Here is a 22,430-nt window from a genome sequence, read left to right on the forward strand (position 1 = left end):
TAAAACATTTTTATAGGTAAATGTTTAATTAATACAACTTTTGGAGTATTTGTAAAAAGCTCTTTCTAAATCTTCGCAAATACCTAGTGACCATTTCAACAGATGTTCTACTAATTAAACATGAAAATATTTAATGTAGTTAAATATATTCAGATAAAGGATTTTTTTCTGGTTGCTTGTGCAAATTTTAGAAGTTATTTAGATGTCATACAAACATTCTTTAATAAATCTACACATCTCCTCTGGTCCTGAAAAGCATCTTTTTATGATGCTAAAATTCAATTTTTGTCATGTTTTGTCATTCTAAATGAAAACACGTGATCATTTACTTTACATGAAACTAATGCAAAATAAAGAAATTGATGGCGATTTCTGTTGTTGATTTATAACTACAGATTTGGAAACAAAATCTAAAATCCACTAAGGCTACAATCAATGCAGAATTCAATTAAATTTGTAAATGCAACACCGTAAAGCAGAAGGTAATTAGATTAGGGTGGCTGAGTTTACAATTTTGAGCTTCATGTAACATATAAAATTATATGTCTACAGTAAATAGATGCTCTGAGTTTGTGATTAGGCATGGAAGCCAGAACAAAACATATAATCCAGACTAAATACCGGGCCTACATGTGCTGTGCCTCACTGAATGTCCCAGAGCTGCTGTCTCCAGTGGTTGGTGGTGGACATGTGCACACACCTGGATGTGTCTCCCCCACCACACTTTAAGTGCTTGTTGTTCATGTTCTTTGAAGTGCAACAGTACTGTTTTTTAGGAACAAAAAAAACATTTAATTTGAAAATACTATTTAAAAACTATTTAAAAGTGCAGATCATGATAAATGAACTGATGACGTCTTTTCTTCAGATACTTCTGAATATATTCATATATACTGTATGGATATTGTTAATTTATGCTGTACATGCATAGAAGTATGGGATATTAAATAATAGCAAACAGTGTGTGATCTCAATTGCTAATTCTCAGAAATTATTTAGGCATTAAAAATAAGAAAGTACAGTACAGTATATGGTTATTGAAATGCAAAAATAATAATGATAATAATAACAACAATAATAATAACTTAAGCATTCTGTTTAATTTCAAAATTGGTTCCTTAGTATTAGCTCAGTTTGTGTCTCCAAACATATTTCTTAACAGGAGCTGTGATAAAATATTGTATTACATTGCTCAGATAACACCCAGTGTAGTCTTGGATTTTGAGGGTTCAGATTTTGTTGGCAAAATTTTTTTTTTCAGTAAGAAGCCAATGTAACATTTTTAAAATGCAACATATGTTACCCTTGCATTTTGTTTTTGTTTATTTTTACAGGTATTCAATTAACAAAGCAAAAAGCAATATGGTCATCCAATATCAACTTAGCACGTTTCATTGAAACCCCAGACAACATTAACTCATTAGAGACATCATTACATCATCATTACATCAAATTCAAGTCTACAATTTAATTTGTCTCCACTTTTTTATTTCCACATCTTGACTTTATAATATTGATGTGGAAGTAAAAATATTAGCAAATTTATTATAAATCTTTTTCTCACTTTTCTAATCATAACTACTGTATAATGGTAATAAAGTAAAATTAAGGGGCAAAAAGGTTTGTTTGCTGTGAAAATTGTCTCACAGTTAACATGTTCTTTTTTATTCCAGCGTTACGCTTTTTAAAACTCCACTATGACCACTACAGACAAATCCATCATCATTGTTTAATACGTACTGTCCAACTCCCTGGGTAGCAACTACTGTTGTTTGTGCGATTTGTACCACTTTTAATAAAAATTACATTTGTTGGTCCATAATGAAATTCTGAACGAGATCGCAAAACTACAGTAGGTACAACCTGAAAAGTCAGTTTGCAAATAGAGACGGTTTTGAAGGACGAATGCAGTACAGGCTCCGTGTTGTTAGGGGATAACATCATGGCAGGTTGGGGAGATTTTGTCCAGTAACCTTAAGAGACGTTATCCCAGAGCAACTCACACCCCGGCCTGTGCTCTTTTCCCTCTGCAATGGTGTCTTTCAGTGGGTGAGTGAAGCACTACATTTTGTAAATATTAACAATAAAAGTTTTGATAGACAAAATGCTTGTCAGGGGTGTGTAATATGAATAAGCAGGCACCTGCTGGAATGATACTATACTCCTGGCGTAATAGCAGGACTGCAGACTCACGCTGATAAAATCCCAAACTCCTGGTGTCCTTCTTACAATTCCTAAATAAGCTTGAAGCGCTAGACTGCTCCCAGAATGAAAAATAGAGGATCAGCTGCATCTTCAGATTACACTCCCAGATTAGACCCCTGGTCTCCCTCAACTTGGGTATTGTGTCTTGCTCTGTGGAGGAGACCTACTGTAGATAGGAGTATTTAATAACTCAGTTTCCCAGCCATGTTCTTTAAGAAAATGGCTGGTTTAGATCCTTGAATCAGTTAGCTCTTAACTGCCAAATGGGTTCCTCCTCATTTTAAACAGACTAGCAGAACCACAGGTTACACAATAGAGTCTCTTTAGTCTCTAAAACCCCATTGGTGTTTCTGAGATTGAGAGTGACTCAAGTGGACAAAGTGGACATTAAGGCTCAATGATTTCAAGACTGAGACAGGAGTGTCTGGGAAAGAAATCCATCATAGTTACAAGATACTTGTATAAGTGATTACTTCTTTAAATTAATAAGGCATTGGAAAAAATCTTTTTAATAGGTAACGTATTAGTTTACATAGTAACTACGCACACCACATAGATCACTGATGACTTAATCCCTTAGACAAAAATCTTATTAGACAAGAAACAATTTAATGTCTGATGGCTCTCCATGGTAAAATGACTAATTAATATTCTAATAATATCTATTCTAATGATTTCAGTGAAAATAATGAAGCAGACAGGTATTTGATGAATCTTAAGTATTTAATAACACAAATTAAACAACATTATAAAACATGGTTCATTTTAAAGTTTCTGCAATACTGAAATTTTGTAAACCATTTTCATTTTGAATTTGACAAGTTTGATGACATAGTGATTAAATGGAACGCGACAAATGATTAGTGATAATGCCCTTTTCATTTAATACATTTAATGCTAGTTTCAAATATTCTGATTAGAATTGCAAACAGTATTTTCATTAACAGTTTAACCCCAGATTAGTGTTTGTTCAATTCGTATTAATCAGGTTAGATGAAACCAGCGACTTCAGCGATGTCAGATATGTGTGTCATAAAAAATAAAACAATTGATCTTATCTTCAATTATAACATACTGTAGAAGCCCACTCACATACCTAAGGAATCAATGATACAGTACATTACTACAACTACATGCAAATTACAACATTTTTTTATTATTCTATAGATAAAAGAAGCACTGCAATTATTTCACAATTTTACTAAGATAAATGAAAGCATCATAACATTTTTTGTTAATATTTTTCAGCATCAAAGTAGTCAATTCTGGGTCTTCATTCTAAAAAAGAAAAAATAAAGACGCTCATTAGTTACAAAATACTGAAAGGGGTGAATTATTTAAATCAAGAATTTAAATAGTTACTGTTTAGGTTAAATTTAAAGAGGGATTTTACTATTCAAATATTTTATCTGTTTGCAGTATGCAGTGTATTCTTCTAAATAATGAATAAACTTCCCACTAATTGTAATTATTATAAAATAAATGTTTTACTCACATCTCTAATCCTCCTTCTCAGGCTCTGTTTGGGTCCCAAGAGCCTGAAATGATACAGGTACAGTATTTCTGGTGAGAGACTCTGTTGGTATTCTGACAGTCTGTATACAAATAATAATAATATCTATCTCCTTTACTAGCATCTCCACACACAGCATAGATAAACCATTACAAACGAAAACATTCAATATTTTTTAAAGACTTAGCTAAAACAAATCTACTCTGAGACAAAAATTATTATTAAATGAAAACAGCATACATAACTACTTCAAAGTATTCACTTACACTTACATTTCTTTCAATAGAAGAAGTAACTATTATACCAGCAACATAAACATGTTGGTGCACTGTGTTTGCTCTAGTAAGACTCCTATTATGGGTCTCTAGGAGAAGTTTAAAAGTTTTTTTCAGCTGTATTGTGGGTGGCCTGTATGGTTAAATATAATAAATTGTAACAGAATCTTACTGGAAGCTGTGGTCCCACAATTGGCCCCATTGGTCCTGTATTTCCAAAGCCAAAGGGATACAGCTGAAGGGAAGATACAAGCATTAATAGGCATTTTTATCTCTTTTATAGTTGCACACATTTTTAATACTTTGGCAGAAGGAACTTTTAAGCTTACAATCTCAAGGCTTGGTCTGCCAGGCTGGGGGATGGACTGTTTAATAAATCCTCTGGAAGGCAAGAGCTGAAAATAATTAACACAAAAGTCAATATATTTCATTAATGCATAAGAGAGAATTACTATAAAAGTCTTAAAATACTGATACCCAGACTGCCCATCATTAAATAGCAGCTTATTCTTATTCATGGTTGCAGCAACGCGGACTTTATCTTTTTAGGATCATAGCACGGTGGAATTACAACCTGGACATGATTCTAGTCAATTTTAAATGTATTCCACTAAAATCTGATTTTAACACTAAAATACATAATTAGTTTATATTGAGCATATTTTTCAGCAAGTACAGTACTTCAATAATTCTTATTGATACTCAATCGCAATAAATAAAAAAACATATACATGCAGGTGATAATCACAAAATACATATGTGACCTTTTGGGGATGGGCAATTACATTTATCCAAATTTATCCACTCTATTTTGGGGGCGTTGGTGAGCAAGGTGTTTTTATTTTTAAGAATGACAAAGCATTAGCTTTGCATTCAAGGTTTAAAAAAGAATTCTGCCTTGAAGGGCTTTGAGCATGTTCAAAATAATTAAATATGAGCTTTATTTATTTAGCTATATTTAGAACTGTAATTCTTCCTTGACTGCATTTATAAATGTCTAAGTCTAAAATAAAAGTATTTGACAGGGACAAAATTATCTCGCCTTACTGGATGTGAATGAGTCTACGACCAGTGAGCATAATCTGGACTTTGTCTTGCTGTAAAATGTAATCATACTGACTTCTCTAGAAATGTATGGTGATTTGCTGTTTGAATCATCTGAAAATATATTTTTTTTTACATGCACGTTTTGAATAATGAAGCAACGGACTGCAGTTAAAGATGGATGAGCTGGAATGCAAGAAGGAGAGGAGAGAATCTCCATTCACTCCGGACATTCAAAGGCTCTAGAAGGGACGAGGCACTATGTAATTCAAGTTGCGGTGCTCTGACATGTTTCATTTTTCTAGGTCTTGGTTGTAATTCCACAAGGAATTGCACAAAGATGCAAATGCACGAGGGGGTAACCTCCATGGATTTAGTGAAATCCTTAAAAAAGTACACAATTCACCTGTCCCTTACACACGTCTCCATAAAAAACAACCAACCCATCAAAAGCCAAAAAAACAAGCTCTGACTTACTGATCCAGGTTGTTGCTGAGCCCCATATGGGACAATCTGTAACACACACAGAAATGGAATTTCAGCAAAACAAAATCAAATACTCAAAAGAAGGAATGAGGTGTCCTTAACAGGAAAGACTTACGATTTCAAAGCTCGCTCGTCTTGCAGGGCCAACTGATTGTTCACCTCCTTGCACAAAATCGGGGATTTGCTAAAAATAAGCACAAAAACGTGCAGGTCATTAGTAACTTCAGGGAACAAAAAATATTAATTACTTGCAGAGCTTTGAAATACTAGTACACGTGCATAATAACATTTAATGAATGGATAAGCTAGTTTAATGTAATCAGAATCATACTGCTCAAAGGGAGCAGCTACAGGAATATGCAGCATAACAACAGTACAAATTCTCTCAGAGAGTACAAAATCGACAACTGGACAATGTATGATGAGGCTGGCCATCTCTAGTCCAGGAGATCCTCCGTCCAACTGCTGTCACAGGTCACCCTTGAGTTATCAATTCGTAAAGACCTGGAGCATGTGAGTTTTAATCAATTTAGCATGTCAGTTGTTTTGAGTGCGTTAGTAGGTACTGTAACTGTGGTACTTGAGAGTTACAGGGTGTTTATATTTGCATTTCAAATGAAACAACTTTAATACATTTGCAAAGCCCCTGCTTAAGGCGTCTGAACAAAAGCATTTTAAGTGTGTACAAACCGATGACCTAAGAGAGACCCATTAAGCCTGTGGCACTGTGGCACTGTAGGACAGGGATTGGCTAGTCCAATCCATGCCATCAGTAAATTAAAGGAAACTTGTCCATTCTTCAAAGGCGATGACCGAGCAGTGGGCCTGTATTCACCAATATAAGGGAAACCGAAGTGATGCAGCACTCTACTGTTCACGTATACGTGTGTGTGAATGAATTTCAGATGTTTGCTGTGTGATGGCATGATGATTTAAAATGTGGTTCTGTTCTGAAGGCTAATACCAATTCCTGCTCACCTGCTGGGGCTCTTGCAGTATCTGAGGTGCCATCAGTGCTGGATTATAGTCATAATACAACTGGGCCATCTGCATGCACAAGAAAGGATTCAGAAGCGTTTGAAGGCTGAGGCCTCTGTCTCATCTTTGTACACTGCATTTTATATTAACTACTAAAAAGTAAACTCAAAAAGTACCACTCATCTTTAACTTCAGATATATCATCGCTTCATTAATGCAGTATTACTTAAAATAAACCCAGAGAGAGACTGAACCAAATTTACAGTCCCAGTGGGACTCTGTGTTTAGGAAATCTGTTTTGAGATTTCTTGATTTTCATGTGCATTCACTTAATTTTGTTTTTTTCTCTCCTATCTATGATTAATCGAACATCTTTCATTAAATGAGTTATGTCATGTAGTCACAATTAATAAATAAAGCATATTCGTAATAATAATAAGTGCACCATTTGTTAGGAGTTCTGTATTATCACGTACTGTAAGCCCATTTAATGCATTTTTGTTATACTTACAGGAATGGCCAAAGTGGAGCCAATGAGACATGCTAGCAGAAGTACAGCCTTCATTTTTTCTGTTAGTGAACCTGCCAGAGATAACCACAGATCACAGAGCTATTTTACCCTTCTTGAGGAGCATGGTTAACATGGAAACATCTGTGCTGAGAAATTTGAGTTTCAGCTATCAGAAGAAGCAAACATTGCTTTATACCTGGCTATCATAATTCTGCTAGTATACTAAGATGTATTAGAACTGATGCTATTCCATATATTGTTTTATTTGATAAAATAGAGTAAGTCAGCATTTGTAGCCCAACTCTCTAAAAGACTGCAGATACCAGAAAGTACTGTTGAGAAAAAAACAGAAAAAAAACAGCAAGGTTCGAAACAAAAGGAGGGGAATTACATTTTAATTTAAATTAATAAATTCACCTGTCATAAATACAAAGTGAAGTCTTACATATATAATATATATAAATAAATGATTTAGCATTGCTTAAGGTAAGAACTGCTGGGAGAGAGCAAAAGGTTAGCATACAGTACCTTCCACGAGGTTTGAGCAGAAAACTGCGGTGGTTTAAAACTTCAAGAAAACCTCTACCTATTTATATGCTTCAAGTTCAAGGCAAAAAAAAAACAATCTACACACTGCAAGATCTGGGGAGCAGCCAGTTGGATATTTTTATGCAGAAGCAGTCTTCACTGCACTCTATCTATTCATTATGTTCTATGCAAAGTAATGCGCTGTTCATAATTATGTATCATGATACTTTTATAAATCTGTCTTACTGACTTCCTTTATTATCATCATTATTATTTTGCAAATACAGCCAAAAGGTTTATTTCACACCTCAGTAATTGTGAATGCAGAGTTAAAACTGTTGATGCAGATGCAGACAACATACAATTGAGTAAAGACATCAAGAATCTGGGAAATGAATCATCTGTGATTATTATTTCAACTGCTACTCTCTTACAAAAATACGGACATGACTGTAATAAATACCATGGCTTCATGGCAGTAATTTGGATACTCTCATTAATTGTTAAAGTATACTATTAAAGTTAAAGTTTTCCTTCAGTGCATAGTATTTGTACCTCAGATGCGTGGTACAGTTGTATTTCACAGTTGGTACAGTTGTATTTTTTCTGGTTCTACATAAAGGTATGCTCCTAGTACTACAGTCCTTGTAATCACAAAATGTTATGTTATGTTTGCAAATTATTGTAAATACATTTTTTGTCTTGTAAAGATTGCTGCACTGTTTGCTACTTTTTTTTACCATACGAAGGAACATGAGCCATTAAGTGTTCTGCTTGCATCCTTTGACAAAAAGTAATAATCACTTCTGTGACTGTTAACTTTTATATTGTGCTTGTTTTCCATATTTATATTAAAATCTCCTTTATTAATATATTCACACCCACTGGGTTATCGCAGTATAACTGCAGCATTATGTTCAATTAAACAAACTTACGGTATGTATGTAAATCCCTCTCCATATCTTTTAAGATGAGGTCACAAAATTAACTTATGATTCTTATTAGAATGTAAGATTTTTGTCTTTAGTTGTAAATACCTTTTACGGATATAGTTTTATACCTTTTTTGTCCATGTAAGAATAAAATTTACAGAATAAATGGACAACTTCATGCAAAGGATTTGGAAGATAAAGGTGTACATTTTGGGTATATAAGTAAAAGTTAACATACAAGTCTTCTTTAGAATTGCTGCTCCTCTGATCTGTTATTATAGTGGAAAATTGATATTGAAGATGGCAAGTTCAGAGAAATGATCGCTTGTGATACTAGAACTGTAATGTTAGCAGGACAATAAGAAAAATGATGAGCTGGTTGAACTCGATTTAGGTGAAAGCAGAACAGCATACTTTCAACTCTTTATTTTACATTTTCTCATTTGGCAGAATATAATGCTGCAAATGGTTATGTCTCTACTGAGGCAGCTATTTTGTAAACGCAAGCATTTTATAAATTGCAACAATGCAATTTAAATGTGTTTTTTTTCCTGGATGGATCATTTTATCGTGATCAAATTGGGTGGTATTAGACTGAAGGTGATTTCCTTATCACAGTACTTAAGTACACATCTTTTATGGTCTTAATTAAAGTTTCCACCAAGGAAAAAATGCTGAAGTTAAGGGAAAGATGAACTTGATGATAATATAAACTGACACAGACCCTTCCTTTGTGAGTCAAGAAACAGACTGAGTTCTACCGACTCCCTGTGCAGTTTAAAGATGGAAATGCCCAATACTGGGTTAGTGGAAACTATCAGTTTGCACCATTTAGCTGACTTGGCACATTTAGAGTACACCGAGAAGTAGACATGGGTTTGGCATTTTTTAAAATAAACTTTGATTTAAAAAATCATAGAACCAGAATGGGAATTCAATGTTTATTGAATTTTAATCTTTTTTAACGGAATTTTTTTAACAGAAAGGAGCTAAAACGAAGGCTGTGTTTTGTGTACATAGGAATATACTGAGAGGAAATAAATGAGAATGAAAAGAAAACATTTACAGAATATTTTGATGGTCAGCATTATTTCTGAATTGCTAAGAGGTCAGTAAAAAACACAACTTAATTTGCTGAGTTCATGTAATGCCACTTGTGAGGATATCATGGTGTACCTTCATTGTGCACATTCTAACTGAAGTACGGTCTATAATGCCACCATTTCATCATTCACCTATATAATGTTACTACTGACACCTGGAGAGGAACTATGCATCAGGGTAAATGAACATTGGAAAGCTGCAGTAATAAGTTGCACATAGTTTTATTGTCCATTCAGCAGCCAATTTGCCTCTGTTCTGCTTTGCTGGGACAAGTGATATGGTAGTATTATCGATTGTATGCCTTCTGGAAGCTCAAACGCCACCGCATAACAAGACAATTGTTGAACACACACCCAAAGCCACGGCAAATGCTTGCAGCAGAATTTGAAACAAGATAGGCAGTGGCAGAACACACCACTCTTGAGTTTCTGCGCTGGCTGGTTCTGCATCTATTGACAACAAGGAGATGGATTTTCACAGTGTTATGTTGTTGAACAGGATCAGTCTGAAAGAGTGCAGACTGTGGTTTTTCACACCTGCAATTTCCGATGATAAACTGAAACAAACAAAGATTTTGTCAAATGAACCTTCAGGAAATCATATAACATATTTCATTCACAGAATGCTCTTTTAGGTGCACAAGAGTGTTATACACAATACAGTTTTTTTGCTGTGTGGGTCACATGGTGCATTTGCGTTTAGACTATAGTCTACAGCTATAGTATTTAAATAATACATGGTGTACTGTATCTGCCAATAGATCAAACGCAAGTCTGTATGCAGTGTGATGATAAGAATTGGGATTGAGAATGATGGTGCACAAGGTCTGCAAAAATGTTCCTCTATTTAATATGCAATGCTTAGATGCCATCTCTGACAATGATGGATGGGCTTTTTCTTGGTAAGGACAGGCATTATCTCATTGGATATATGACGGATTGTGTGGATGTTGATCTTACTGTAACAGCTGTTGGAACATGTTGAAAGGACAAACTTTTCAAAGTCTCAAAATCTATGCACATCCTTCAGTGTTTGACTTGATACATGTCAGTGCTAGTGTCCTTTTGCAGCTAACCATTGTTTCCACTGACCATTATTGAAGGTCCATCATTCTCTCCAGGTCCTGGTAATAACATTTTATGGCCCCTGGCTTGTTTCTGTCTTGATAGGTTTTTTTCTCATTTCTAATTTGCCAGCAACTACTGTATATCACTCTGCAACTCACAACTGGCAACCCACTGAAGCAAAGCAGGTGTGGGCCTTGTCAGGACCTGGATGGGAGACCTCCTGGGAAAAACTAAGGTAACCGCTGGAAGAGGTGTTAGTGGGGCCAGTAGGGGGAGGTTACCCTGTGTTCTGTGTGGGTCCTGTCACGGATGTCCAAAGGGACTACCCGTGGGCAGCAGGAGAGCGGAAAAAGACCCATATGTGTAGCGGCGAGACTGGAAAAAGGCCCGGGCTCATAGTGCAAAGAGTTCAGGAATGCCGTATACAAACCTATGCCCTCAGGTAGCGGACGTGGGGCGACCTGGTGCTAGGTGGGTCTCAGGACATCCGAACGTCAATGCTGAACCAGGACAGAGTGCAAGACCCGGAAATATATAGGCCAAGGGAAAGAGAGGGACCGGAAGGACAGCAGGCAGGAAACTAGGGACAGGACAGAGAAGGAGCGCCCTCTGGCTGCAGAGGGCGTGACAGGTCCTAATGCCCCAGTACAGTGATGGGGACACTATACTGTACAAATACACTGTCCTTTCATAAAACTGAGGGTCCAGACTCTCTGTGAGCATTCAAAATCCCAGGGCATTTCTTGAAAAGAGTAGGGGTGTTACCCGAGAGTCCTGGCCAAATGTCCCTCTGGCTCTTACCAATCATGGCTTCCAAATAATCCTCATCTATCAAATGGCTTCGTTGCTCTACTCTCCTATGCACTGATAGCTGATGTGTGATGAGCTGACTGACGCACTCTGGCTGCTGTCGCATCATCCAGGTGGGGCTGCACACTGGTGGTGGTGGAGGGGATCCCCAGTCCCTGTAAAGCGCTTTGAGTGGAGTGTCCAGGAAAGCGTTATGTAAGTGTAAGGAATTTTCAATTTCAGGTGAATCTTCTTGTGAGCCTGAAATAAATGTCTCCCGAGCCAGCAGCCACTAAAGTGTATCCTCTTTAAATAAGAAAACCATGCTTTAAAAATGATTTTTGGGGTGACCCGGTAGGGCAGTGGTTAGCATTTCCAACTGAATTGGAAGAAATGGTTAAAATTCACATGGGTGGTAACATTGCTGTCTCTCTTAAAACGTGATTTTCTTTGGGAAACTATGGATGAGAACTAAACCAAACGGTACACATGATCTTCCCTGTGGGAGATGTTGTTCAGTGTCCAGTGGCGGGTTGATGTTCTGGGCGTGGCTGTAACAGCCATTTATTGGATACTTTGGGTTTAGGTCATGATGTATCTTTTTATGGTGTCCGTACTCTTGCTATTGTGACCAGCAATACTGGGTTTTAAACCTTCCAGGCTGGACTGTTCACTGATGCAAATACCAATTTGCATCAGGCTGTCTGAATTGAAACATCATCAGCAATTGCCTTTAGTGATCAACAGAGGCATATGCCTGGTGTGAGTAATCTCTTATGATAATGCATTCAGCAGCCTTCTTTTCCTTAATTTAACAAGCTGGGTACCCAAACTATTGAATAATTATTGTGTATATTTTTGGGTTCAACAATATTTAATTGTACACAACATTCAGTATGTCCATATACTGTACCATATTTAAGTAGGTTTTAGCTGTGCTGGATGAAAGGCCTGCTAAATGTTATTAAATTAACATGAGCAGTCTACATGTTTGTCTTCCATTAGGGTGCAAATGATACGAATAGGTATGGAATGTTTGTCATTCATAACTTGGGAATAATTGGTTTAAAGGAAACTTGTTGTTGCTGAAATACAAAGCATGCTTCTGATTAAATATGATTTGATGCAATTTTTCATTCTGGTCATTGAACTCAGTGACTTATGCATTTAATTCACAAAAATACTACTGAAAATAGAGAAGTATTGCATTATATATATTTTATTAAAGACATAATAAAAAGTACATGAAATACCTAAGCACACAATTATCAGACCATTTTCTCTCCACATAGCAACTCCATTTAGGATGAACTACTTTTTAGGATGTCATTATTCTGTAAAAACAATTATGGAAATTACAGGAAAAAATGAAGTGCGAAGTTTTTGTTTAAACCGATGTTCGCAGAAAAGGCAGGTGCCTCAGCTTTGCCGATGTAGAGGGGGTTGTCACACTGTTCATACTTCTGCTTCCCTGGGTGAAAAAAACAAAACTGTTTATAAATCCCACAAAACAGAATTATAGCTGTGGTGTGTTCTGTTAAGTATGTGCCGGACTGCATACATCTCAGAGAAGCCTTTAAATACGTCTTATATATTAACAGAATATGACTTTGAGGTGCAGATGAAGTAGTTTTTACTTCTGTAACAGTGTGGGAGTGGGTGGCTCCGCGGCAGGCACCGGTAAAACGTCAACACCCCTAACTGAGGGACGGAAGCACCGGTGTGAGATTAGCAGGGACCACAAATAACACAAAAAATGGAACAAAAAGGCAAAAAGAAAGGTGAACTGCTGTGCATCCCGACCTCCAGCCTGGGCTTACCCTGTTGAACGGGGTCCAGCCGGGTAGAGCAGGGCGCGTCAGGCAAAAACAAAACTTGGGACAGGCAAAAATTAAAAGAAAACCTTACATGGGTGCAATCCCCTGCGGGACTGTTGTAAATAACTCCCCCTTTTGGGGGTGTCCCTGCACGTCCCTTCGTGGGGTATCCAGTGTGCCCTGTATAGGACCTGCACAGCTGTGGCTGGGATAGCTGTGATTACAAAGGTGAGGCGTCACCCTTCCTCCAGGGCTCCGCCCCCATACTGGGCACGCCCCCACGTGACGCCACACTTCACTCAAAGGAACTCCTGTTCCAATGGCTACCAGAGAACCAAAAATTGTCTTGTCTTAGCTTATCAAATCCAGCACGTTTATAACACGTTAACATCCATAATGGTTGCATCTATGGATGTGCAAATGAAGTTGGTCCCCAATATATTCTTGTAGACTTGGGATGACAGCTCTAGATCAATGTTATCATTTATTAGTGTTATTGTCATAATAATATAATAATTACCTTTTTGAATTCTGTGAAACAGACACAATTGTAAATGCATCATTAGCAAGAATGCTTACCTTATGATTCTTTTCATATGGTCTATTAATATCCCATATAAAATGGGTACATCTGCAAGAGAGAAATATAAAATATGTATAAGCCTGGAGAATTATGGAAAACATGTAGAGTCAAAAATAGTCAGATATTTTCTGTTCTTACAGGTTGCTGTGCTTGTGGTGGGTAGCCAAATGGATAAAGCTGCAAAAACAGGGAATGGATATTATTGAATAATATATACACCGTATACACTGTTTATATAAAATAGTGTTGACTGGTATGACAAGTTACAGTTGTATATTGGTGCAAAACCATTTAAAAATAAAAACTGCTGGTATTTTAGAGAATTTACCTTTTGTGGAACTTTATATAGTTTCAGATAGTACCCAAAATACTGTATATCTCCAGTAATGGACAACAACCTGTCAGCTGAAGGCAGTTTTACAAACAAATAAACCTCTTCTTTTGCGTAATTCTAAATATGTTGTTCCTGCTGTCTTCAGTTATTCATGTGAAATAATAACTGAAAAGTTTAGATTATATCTAGCAACCCATTGGCCCTTGAAGGTATTGCTCTGACTTTGTCTCATTGCATGATTATCAGTTGGTTGGTGAAGGTTCTGTTGTAACATTGATGAAGATACTTCCTCTTAACTGCTACAGTAAAATACCCAGCTACATAGAATGGCATGTATTTAAGTAGCTTTGGATAAAAAGCCCAAATTAATATTTAACAAATTCTTGGCAACACTATCCTAGCACTAATTCTAACCCCTGAAACCAACCATTATACTTTAGTTCACAATAGTTCATAGCTGATGAAAAACAGCATGCAGAGTCTTGTTTTAAAAAAATCTATTTATCTCTTAAAACCACTACTTTTTATCCTTCAGGCTAAGAATCAATAGGAAAAAAATTCTTACAATTTCAAGACTCATTCTCCCTGGGTACTGAGGCATCATGGGGTTAGAGAATCCAACAGAAGGCAACATCTACAAAACAAAATAAATAGAGTGTGTGTTAAAGCTACTGTATGAATTTATTGCATTCAGCTCTACTGTGCTACTGTTTGTAAAACCTCATTAAGTAAAAATGTACATTCCTACCTGCTGGGGATATCCCATAGGCATCACCTGAAAGTTGAAAAAACAAAGAGAATCAAAAAGTATTAGAACTGAGGAGTGCTAGGAATGTAGTCACTAAAGCTAACACAAAGCCATTGCTATCTGCCTGCCTATCATGGAAAGGAAAATGAATTAACATGCTCTCGGATACCAATTCCCTCAGCTTTGTGAAAAGCTCATTTCAAAGACCTGTAGTTCATTGAACTTTGTTCCCATTCTTCAACTTGATTGCCACCTCTTAAAACATAACAAACCTGAAAGATGTTCATTTTAAGATATCTGTCTATATATTATATAATCTTAAAAGACTTTGCCCCCTTACGTTCTTTTTCATAACTGCTTAAAGAAAGAGGTCTACTAAAAGAATATTTTTTTATTGGGATTAATGACCCAATATCAAGGAGAAGTCATGGCACTGTCATATCAAGAACCCATGGATGCCAGCACAGGCCAGTCTGTATATACTCCTTAACATTATAATGGTTGGCCAGATCCAACTAAGAAGAAAACGTGCTCTGTCTCTCCACTGCTGCTGGATGGCTAATGAGTTTGTTGTACAATTCTCCAACCGATTCTTTGTTTTTATGATGACAGCTAGTAGAAAAACATTAGTACTGTGCCACTCTAAAGATTTGTCTATCGCCTGTGTTCTGTCCCATGTATCACACTCCCAAATACATCATGTTGCTATTGAAAAGACTCACAAATGGTAACACATTATTATTTTTGCTTAATCTACAGTATACAAAACAAATGGTAGTGTGCTGTGACCTAAATAGACACTTCATAAATATTCAGCTTTATTTTCGATGAGAAATTGACAAACACGTACTTGACAATACCTGGATTTCTAAGGACCTTCTATGGGCCCTCTATACTAGACAGAGTTTTGAAGAAATCTGATCACTCACTACATCTACATCAAGGTTAGCGGCAGCTCCTTGTCCTTGTGTCGGAGATGAAGGTGCAAAGGGTGCTGGATGCTGAGGGTGAGAAGGAAAAATCAGTGAACTTACAGCTGCAGAGTTTGGACTCAATCTAACTAATATGAAAAATATGACAGATATTTAAAATCATGGACTGTAGTGAAGCAGAACTCGTGTACTGTTTTGAACTCTTTAAGATGTGCACGAGATGACATTTCTTAATGTTGTGGTCACATATTTAGCCATTTTGCTTCTGTCTGTTACTGTAGGTAAAACAATCTGGCAGCAAATAATGACTAAACGTGTATTTTAGCTGTGTAGAAAATAACTCACCATTTCAAATCCAGAAATTTCATTTATTCAGCTCAGTTAGAAAAGCAGATAAAAGTTCCTTCACCTGTATATTTCCGATCAAAGCACTCCACAAACTAATAGGTTTGTTGTACCATTCTCCAACTGATTCTTTGTTTTTCGATGATAGCTAGTATAAAAACATTAGTACTGTGGCATTCTAAGGATTTGTCTGTTAATTTCATTCTGTCCCATGTAACACACTCCCAGATACATAATGTTGTTCGTTACAACACTCACAAATAGTAACACATTATTACCTCTTCTTTATCTATACAAAACAAACTGTAACTGTGTACTGCTGTGACCTAAATATGTACTTTTAAAATCATTTCACAAATATTAATCTGTATTTTCCTATGAGGAATCGACAAACCCGCTAGCAGGATATCTAAGGACCTTCTACACTATGTGAAGTTTTGATCAGATCACTCACTACATCCATATCAAGGATAACAGGAGCTCCGAGTCCTTGTGTCCGAGATGAAGGCGGGTAGGGTAGAGGCTGTTGAGGGTGAGAAGGAGAAATGACTGAATTCACTGCTGCACAGTTTGGATTCTTCATATTAGACTAAATACCATGAAACACATGAAACACACACTGACAGATATTTAAGATCATGTACTGCAGTGAAGTGAAGATCATGTACTGTACTGTTCTGAACTGTTTAAAACAGTATATTTCTTAATGTTGTGGTCGTGTGTTTTGCCAATATTTTTCTGTCTGATGGGTAACAAAATCTGGCAGCAAACAATTATTAAACTTGTCATTTATCTGTGTAGAAAATATCTTTTCTACAAATAAATCTAGAGGTTGGACTAGAATTTATGAACTCAGCTCAATAAGCAAGGCAGATAATATTTCCTTCACTTGCATAGTTCCAATCAAAATACTCCACAAACTCTACTGTTGAAGCACATACTGCTCCAATTTTTATTTTAAAATTATAAAACTGATTAAAAACAATTCTTAAGATTTTTAGTTTTTTTTCTTGGACTCAGATTTGGACATGATTGCCTGTTCTATTTCAGTAATAAGAATTTTATATATAATTTTATACACATTCATTTACTTATTAGCTTTTTTTGTGCAGGTTTGTGTTTGATTTAAGAATGATGTAATCTCCCTACAACACAAATTCTTACTTGTGTGTAAATACACTGGCTTTAAGTTTCTTACCTTTGATCCCACATTGCCAAATGGACTCAACTATAAAACAAAAATTAAAGAAAAGTTTTCACACCGGGCATGAGAAATGATCTTAAACATACAGTACACAGTGAAACACAAACCACGGGGCACAGATGTAAACTATGTGTAAGTTCTATTAATATCAGGAAGAGGAGGCTCTTCTTTGCCAAGAGGGTTGTAGCAGTAAGGGGCAAACTACCTTGTAATGCTGTTAATCCTTTTACAATGGATAATTTAAAATTAAAATTGGGTTACGTTTGCTGTTATATGTGTTCCATTCTTTACTGTGCATTTTTTTAGAGCTACAGTATGTTGTCCATTTATGTACTTATACTGTATATATAGAGTAATCATCAAGAGTTTCAAATCCCAAAAATAAGATGACAAAAATCTTATTTATATTATATACATTATACATACTGTAAGTGAAGAAAATGCATGAATCTCTGTTAGGCCCAAAGTTGTTCCTTTGAACCAATTGTTTTGTATCTTATATTTAAAAGCCATACTTACAGGAAATGCCAGGGTTGTCCCAAGAAGGCACACAAGCACAGCTACAGACTGCATGATGTTAGCCTAAGGAGCAAAAGAGAGAACATTAATTTCTTCTCAGACAAACAGATGTGCCATGAAATCTGCATACTGGAAAAGTGATGAACTTAGCAGACTCCAATAATGATAAAGCAAAAGAATAAAACATAACAGTATAAAAAGGGACGAAAGATCTTTTATTATGGTGGAATGTGTCTGCTTTGTAGGTTTTGGGTTTTCAGTTCATCTACTTTAAAGATCTCCATGGCTATGCACCACCTAAGATTTGCAACAGCTAACAGTTGCAAGTCGAATCTAACCTGAGGCCCTATTGCCTGGAGAGAGGAAATGTAAAGAAACACAACTGGGAATTCAGGAGTTCCAGAGACTGAACTTTGAAATGAGCAGGTAGAAATCCAGTAGTACATTTATGAAAAACGTACTGAAGAACAAAATATGGTCAAGAAACATGGACTAAAATTGCAGGTGTTAGAATGTTAGTTGAAATAACGAGAGCAGGCATATACAGTAGTTAGAAAAATATCAGTGTCATGAATAGAAGTGCTAAAAAAAATACAATTTCAGATTTTTAAAGCTATGCTTATTTTTCATGCAAAGTCTAATAGGTTGACTTCCAAAAATAAATCCTGTATTGCAGATTTGATCTAAACTCTACATGCTATGTAACGATAGGTATGTAAATATTGCACTCTTAGAGAAAAATTGGAAGTTTATTTTGTTCTTGAATGTCCGTTTTTATAAATCTCCCTGCAACTTAATTACAAATACTGTAATTTTGGTTATAGTGGTAATTTATAAATCGACTGACAATTTAGAAAACTTTTGTTAGTTTTCACTTCATGCCATAGTGTATATTTTTTTACCAGGTAACTTTATAGAAACTGGAACACCACCTGATCTTAGGATCGCTTGACCACTATGAAATGGTGTTTGGTACGAGGTACACGTGAAGTGCCTTTCGTTTTGAACTTCTAATGAATGCTGTAAAGTCACATCTCTCATATTTATGGATAATTATACAAATAAAAGAGATCAATAGATCGGTAAATGAAATGCTAGCAGTTATTAGACCTAACCATTGGGGAATTGAATAATTAAAAAAATGTTAATTACTTTACCTTTCCTAGATGACTGGTGCTTAGATGTGGCAGAGAGATGTCTTTCCTGTTTCTCTGTTCTCTGCACTCTCCAGCGTCCATATTTAAACCCTGCTTCACTTGGACAGCAACCAATTGGAGCACAACAGGGCTCCAGCAAAACCTAAACTGTAATGCCAAGCAGTTTAATTTTATTTAAAATTAAAGCATAGATTTTATGTAATTGTATAGCATTAGATGATGCTTACAGCAGGAAAAAGGAAAGCGATATAAAGCAGTTTTAATATTTATTATGGTTAATTTCATGAGTTCAAGTCTAAGTGGCAACCAGAAAGCTGATTGTTAATTTTCTAATTTTAAATCAAAGTTTATTGTTTCAGTTGATAAATAATATTTGTTGTTTGTTGCTTGGTGTAGAGATTATACATCAACTCCTAAATTACAGCTGACATATGCACATAATGCGTCTTGCAGAAAGGGTATTTATCCTTCATGCAAATAAGATTCAGGTGTTTAAGGCATTTCCTGGATATTTTAAAGTGTATCTTGGAGGCAGACACTTGTTTTGGCTAATTGAAGATTGTGTTAAGTAGTTGTAAAATGGCACTTTAAAAAAATTATAGAGAAAAGATTTATCTTTCCGTTTCTGCTGACTGTATGCTATATTAACTGTGCTTCATTCTGCACACTTTTGTGTCAGTAAATATCCTTAACCAAATGAAGTATGTTAAATAACTAATATACCTTAAGAAATAAATGTTTTCTCATCTTGCTGATTCCTTTATCCAAGGCAACATCATTCACAACACAATTACAGTATATTGTTTGTGGGATGCTTTGAGCACCTTTGTGACTCACCTGGAGGATTAATTTTTGATGTTCAGTACAGCTAGTACTTTTATCTCTCCATGTTAAGGTTGTGTGATGGGAAGGGTGGTATTTTAGCAAAATAGTGATCACTTAGGGGGAAATAGTTTTAAAACAGTATCAAAAGCATGCTTGTGACAAATGTGAAGCTTTTAGGAAGGCGAGCAGATTTGACAAGGTTTATTCGACACGAAAGCCTGAGCTATTCTACTGTATATTGTGGATGGTAACCTCAGCAAAGGAAGCTGACAGGATGGCCTGGCAACAAAAGTGTGATTTTTTTCCAGGAGATTCAACACTCATCTCTGGATATTTTATGTTACAGAAGCACTAGAAGTGTGAATGGAGGCTCAAGAAATTGTGGTGGAAGACACATCAACGATGACTGTTTCTTGAGAAACTCTAGTGCGCACTTTACGTATGTTAAAGATGGAGTTAATCAGAAACAGATAAATACTTAACTTAAGAAAGAACTCAGGAAAAAGGTGCTTTTGTTCTAACTCATGTAGGAGAGCAGTGCTGGTAGGTTGTGATGCAATGGAACATTTGCTCAATACTGTACACACACACTGAATAACTGACTAAGAAGATTGTACAGATCTAATGTTTGCAGACAACTGGTTTTAAAGACAAATGGGATGAAGAGAAGAGAAAGAGTGGATGAGGAAACTAGGAGACTGTGTGGGAATGTGCCATCAGATGCCCAGCAGGAAGATTCCCAGTTCTGCATCGATGAGCATGGGCACAAAATTAGTCAAGGGATTAGAAGCAGGTGTGGGCTGAGTGAGAGAGACAGACCAGGACATTGAAGTTATACAGCCAGTGAAATGCCCCCTAATAGTACAGCAGAAGGGAAGAAGAGAAAATGCAAGGTAATAAAGGAAACTGTAGCAAACATAAAGAAACTGGTTTTAAGAGAAAGGGAGAAGATCGAAATGTTTCAGTATTTCAAAAAACAATGAAGTCGAATCTTACGTACAAGATGGTAGAATAAGAGAATCAACCAGGCTAGTTTTGAGCTGATTTTTGGCATGCAAGTGCAAGTTAGATATTACTGAAGAAATGTCAGTTATTAAAGGGGAGAAATATAACTTCCTGGTTTATTCGAAAAAGTGCACTGCTGTACAGGCATCTTAGGCAATTTATTCACAACCAGGATTTACAATGTGTTTTACGAACATCAATAATATACAGTACTAAAAGTCTCTACCTGTGTCTTCTTATATTATAACTTACTACTTGCTGAATTATACTTTGATGTACACCTTAGTCTGGGTGAAAAGAATCCAAGCCTGTTATTTAGCAAACTTTAATTCCCATTGATCAGAATCTTCAAAAACTTAATATCAACAATTCGTAGTGAAGTACTCACAAGCATCCATTATGAAGTGTTGAAGTACCTAATCCATCTCATTTTCCAATCATACTCATTGTCAGGTGTTCCTTGTCATTAATATAACTGGAAACAATTTATAATACTGGTAAGCAATCTAGCAATACTAATTTTGAGGTGTTAGCTGTTTCATCATGTTGGTACTGTATACGTAAAAACTGTACTGAGGAAAATAAATGTTGATACAGCTCAAGAAGGCCCTAATATTACCAGTATAAATTAGAGTGAATGGCATTGTAGTTCTAGGTTATACACCTGTCATTATAGTGCCCTTACCTTTTTGTGCACATACTGTATATACTGTATATATTGTGATGAAACATGGCGTTTAAGTGGGTTCTTAGTATGATTTTAGGCAACTCCTTGTAAGTTTGTTACTTCTTTTTTATGTCACTAACAGAACATTTATTTTTTATATTTTTAATAGCTACAGTACTTAATTAAAACACTAAAGATACCATAAATTATTGTCTGTGTTCTAATACATACACAGATTTAAAAATAAAATCTATACACCAGTGTAGCATATAGAATAGTTTTTATGATGGTAATAACTTTCACTAGTGTGGCTAGGGCTGTGTTTACCATTAGCTTTTTATCTTTAAAATATTTTGCTTTTTAAAAACTTTCTTTCACACTCACTCTGTGACAATATCCACTGGAGACCACATTGTTACTAGAATATGGAAAGTCATGGCTTTGTTTATATCAATATAAGTTTCTACTATATTTATATATAGTTGAGTGATGATACCTGACAGGCTTTGCCAATCTCCATTACACTGGCTCTTTTTTCGGGGTCTGTGATAAGGTTAAACTTGTTTTGGCATCATCTTCCCTCTGAATTAATGCGAGACATTATTCATTTTCATTATTACTATATTTAGAAGTCTTGGATTGTTCAAGAAAAGATTAATAGTATTTTTATTTTCATTGTCTGGTGGTACAACTTTTGGATCATTCAAAAATAAATCAAACTACAACCGTGAATGCAGTTTATTATGAAATCTTAGAAGTTGAGATATAAACAGAAAAATGTGCTTCCTTTTAGAGCAAAGAAACTAAATATAATTAATCAGTGAAGTCATTGTTCTCCATTTTTAATGCTGTCCTTGCATAT

The 22,430-nt window shown here is 35.8% G+C and overlaps 2 protein-coding genes across 3 annotated transcripts; both read right to left on the reverse strand.

Annotated features, from left to right (window-relative positions):
- Positions 1-2,909: 2,909 nt before the first annotated feature.
- On the reverse strand, positions 2,910-7,637 carry LOC138241303 (uncharacterized). 2 transcript variants are annotated; one of them, XM_069194687.1, is made up of 9 exons: positions 7,541-7,637; positions 7,013-7,083; positions 6,502-6,570; positions 5,639-5,707; positions 5,515-5,550; positions 4,323-4,388; positions 4,166-4,228; positions 3,701-3,743; positions 2,910-3,483 (listed from the first exon to the last, which is right to left on the reverse strand). In XM_069194687.1, the coding sequence occupies exons 2-8, from the start codon at positions 7,064-7,066 to the stop codon at positions 3,705-3,707; spliced, it is 396 nt and encodes a 131-aa protein (XP_069050788.1). In that variant the 5' UTR covers positions 7,067-7,083; positions 7,541-7,637; the 3' UTR covers positions 2,910-3,483; positions 3,701-3,704. The 2 variants fall into 2 exon arrangements, with proteins under 2 accessions (XP_069050788.1, XP_069050793.1); XM_069194692.1 differs by lacking the exon at positions 6,502-6,570.
- A 4,996-nt stretch (positions 7,638-12,633) lies between these two features.
- Positions 12,634-19,189, reverse strand: LOC138241304 (uncharacterized). Its single transcript, XM_069194694.1, has 10 exons — positions 19,072-19,189; positions 17,915-17,977; positions 17,390-17,419; positions 16,646-16,714; positions 15,844-15,915; positions 14,915-14,941; positions 14,732-14,800; positions 13,971-14,009; positions 13,829-13,880; positions 12,634-12,903 (listed from the first exon to the last, which is right to left on the reverse strand). Exons 1-9 carry the CDS (start codon positions 19,150-19,152, stop codon positions 13,854-13,856), a joined length of 477 nt encoding a protein of 158 aa, XP_069050795.1. The 5' UTR covers positions 19,153-19,189; the 3' UTR covers positions 12,634-12,903; positions 13,829-13,853.
- Between the last annotated feature and the right edge of the window lie 3,241 nt (positions 19,190-22,430).

The sequence above is a fragment of the Lepisosteus oculatus genome, chromosome 1 (genome assembly GCF_040954835.1).
Source record: "Lepisosteus oculatus isolate fLepOcu1 chromosome 1, fLepOcu1.hap2, whole genome shotgun sequence".
Lineage (NCBI taxonomy): Eukaryota > Metazoa > Chordata > Actinopteri > Semionotiformes > Lepisosteidae > Lepisosteus > Lepisosteus oculatus.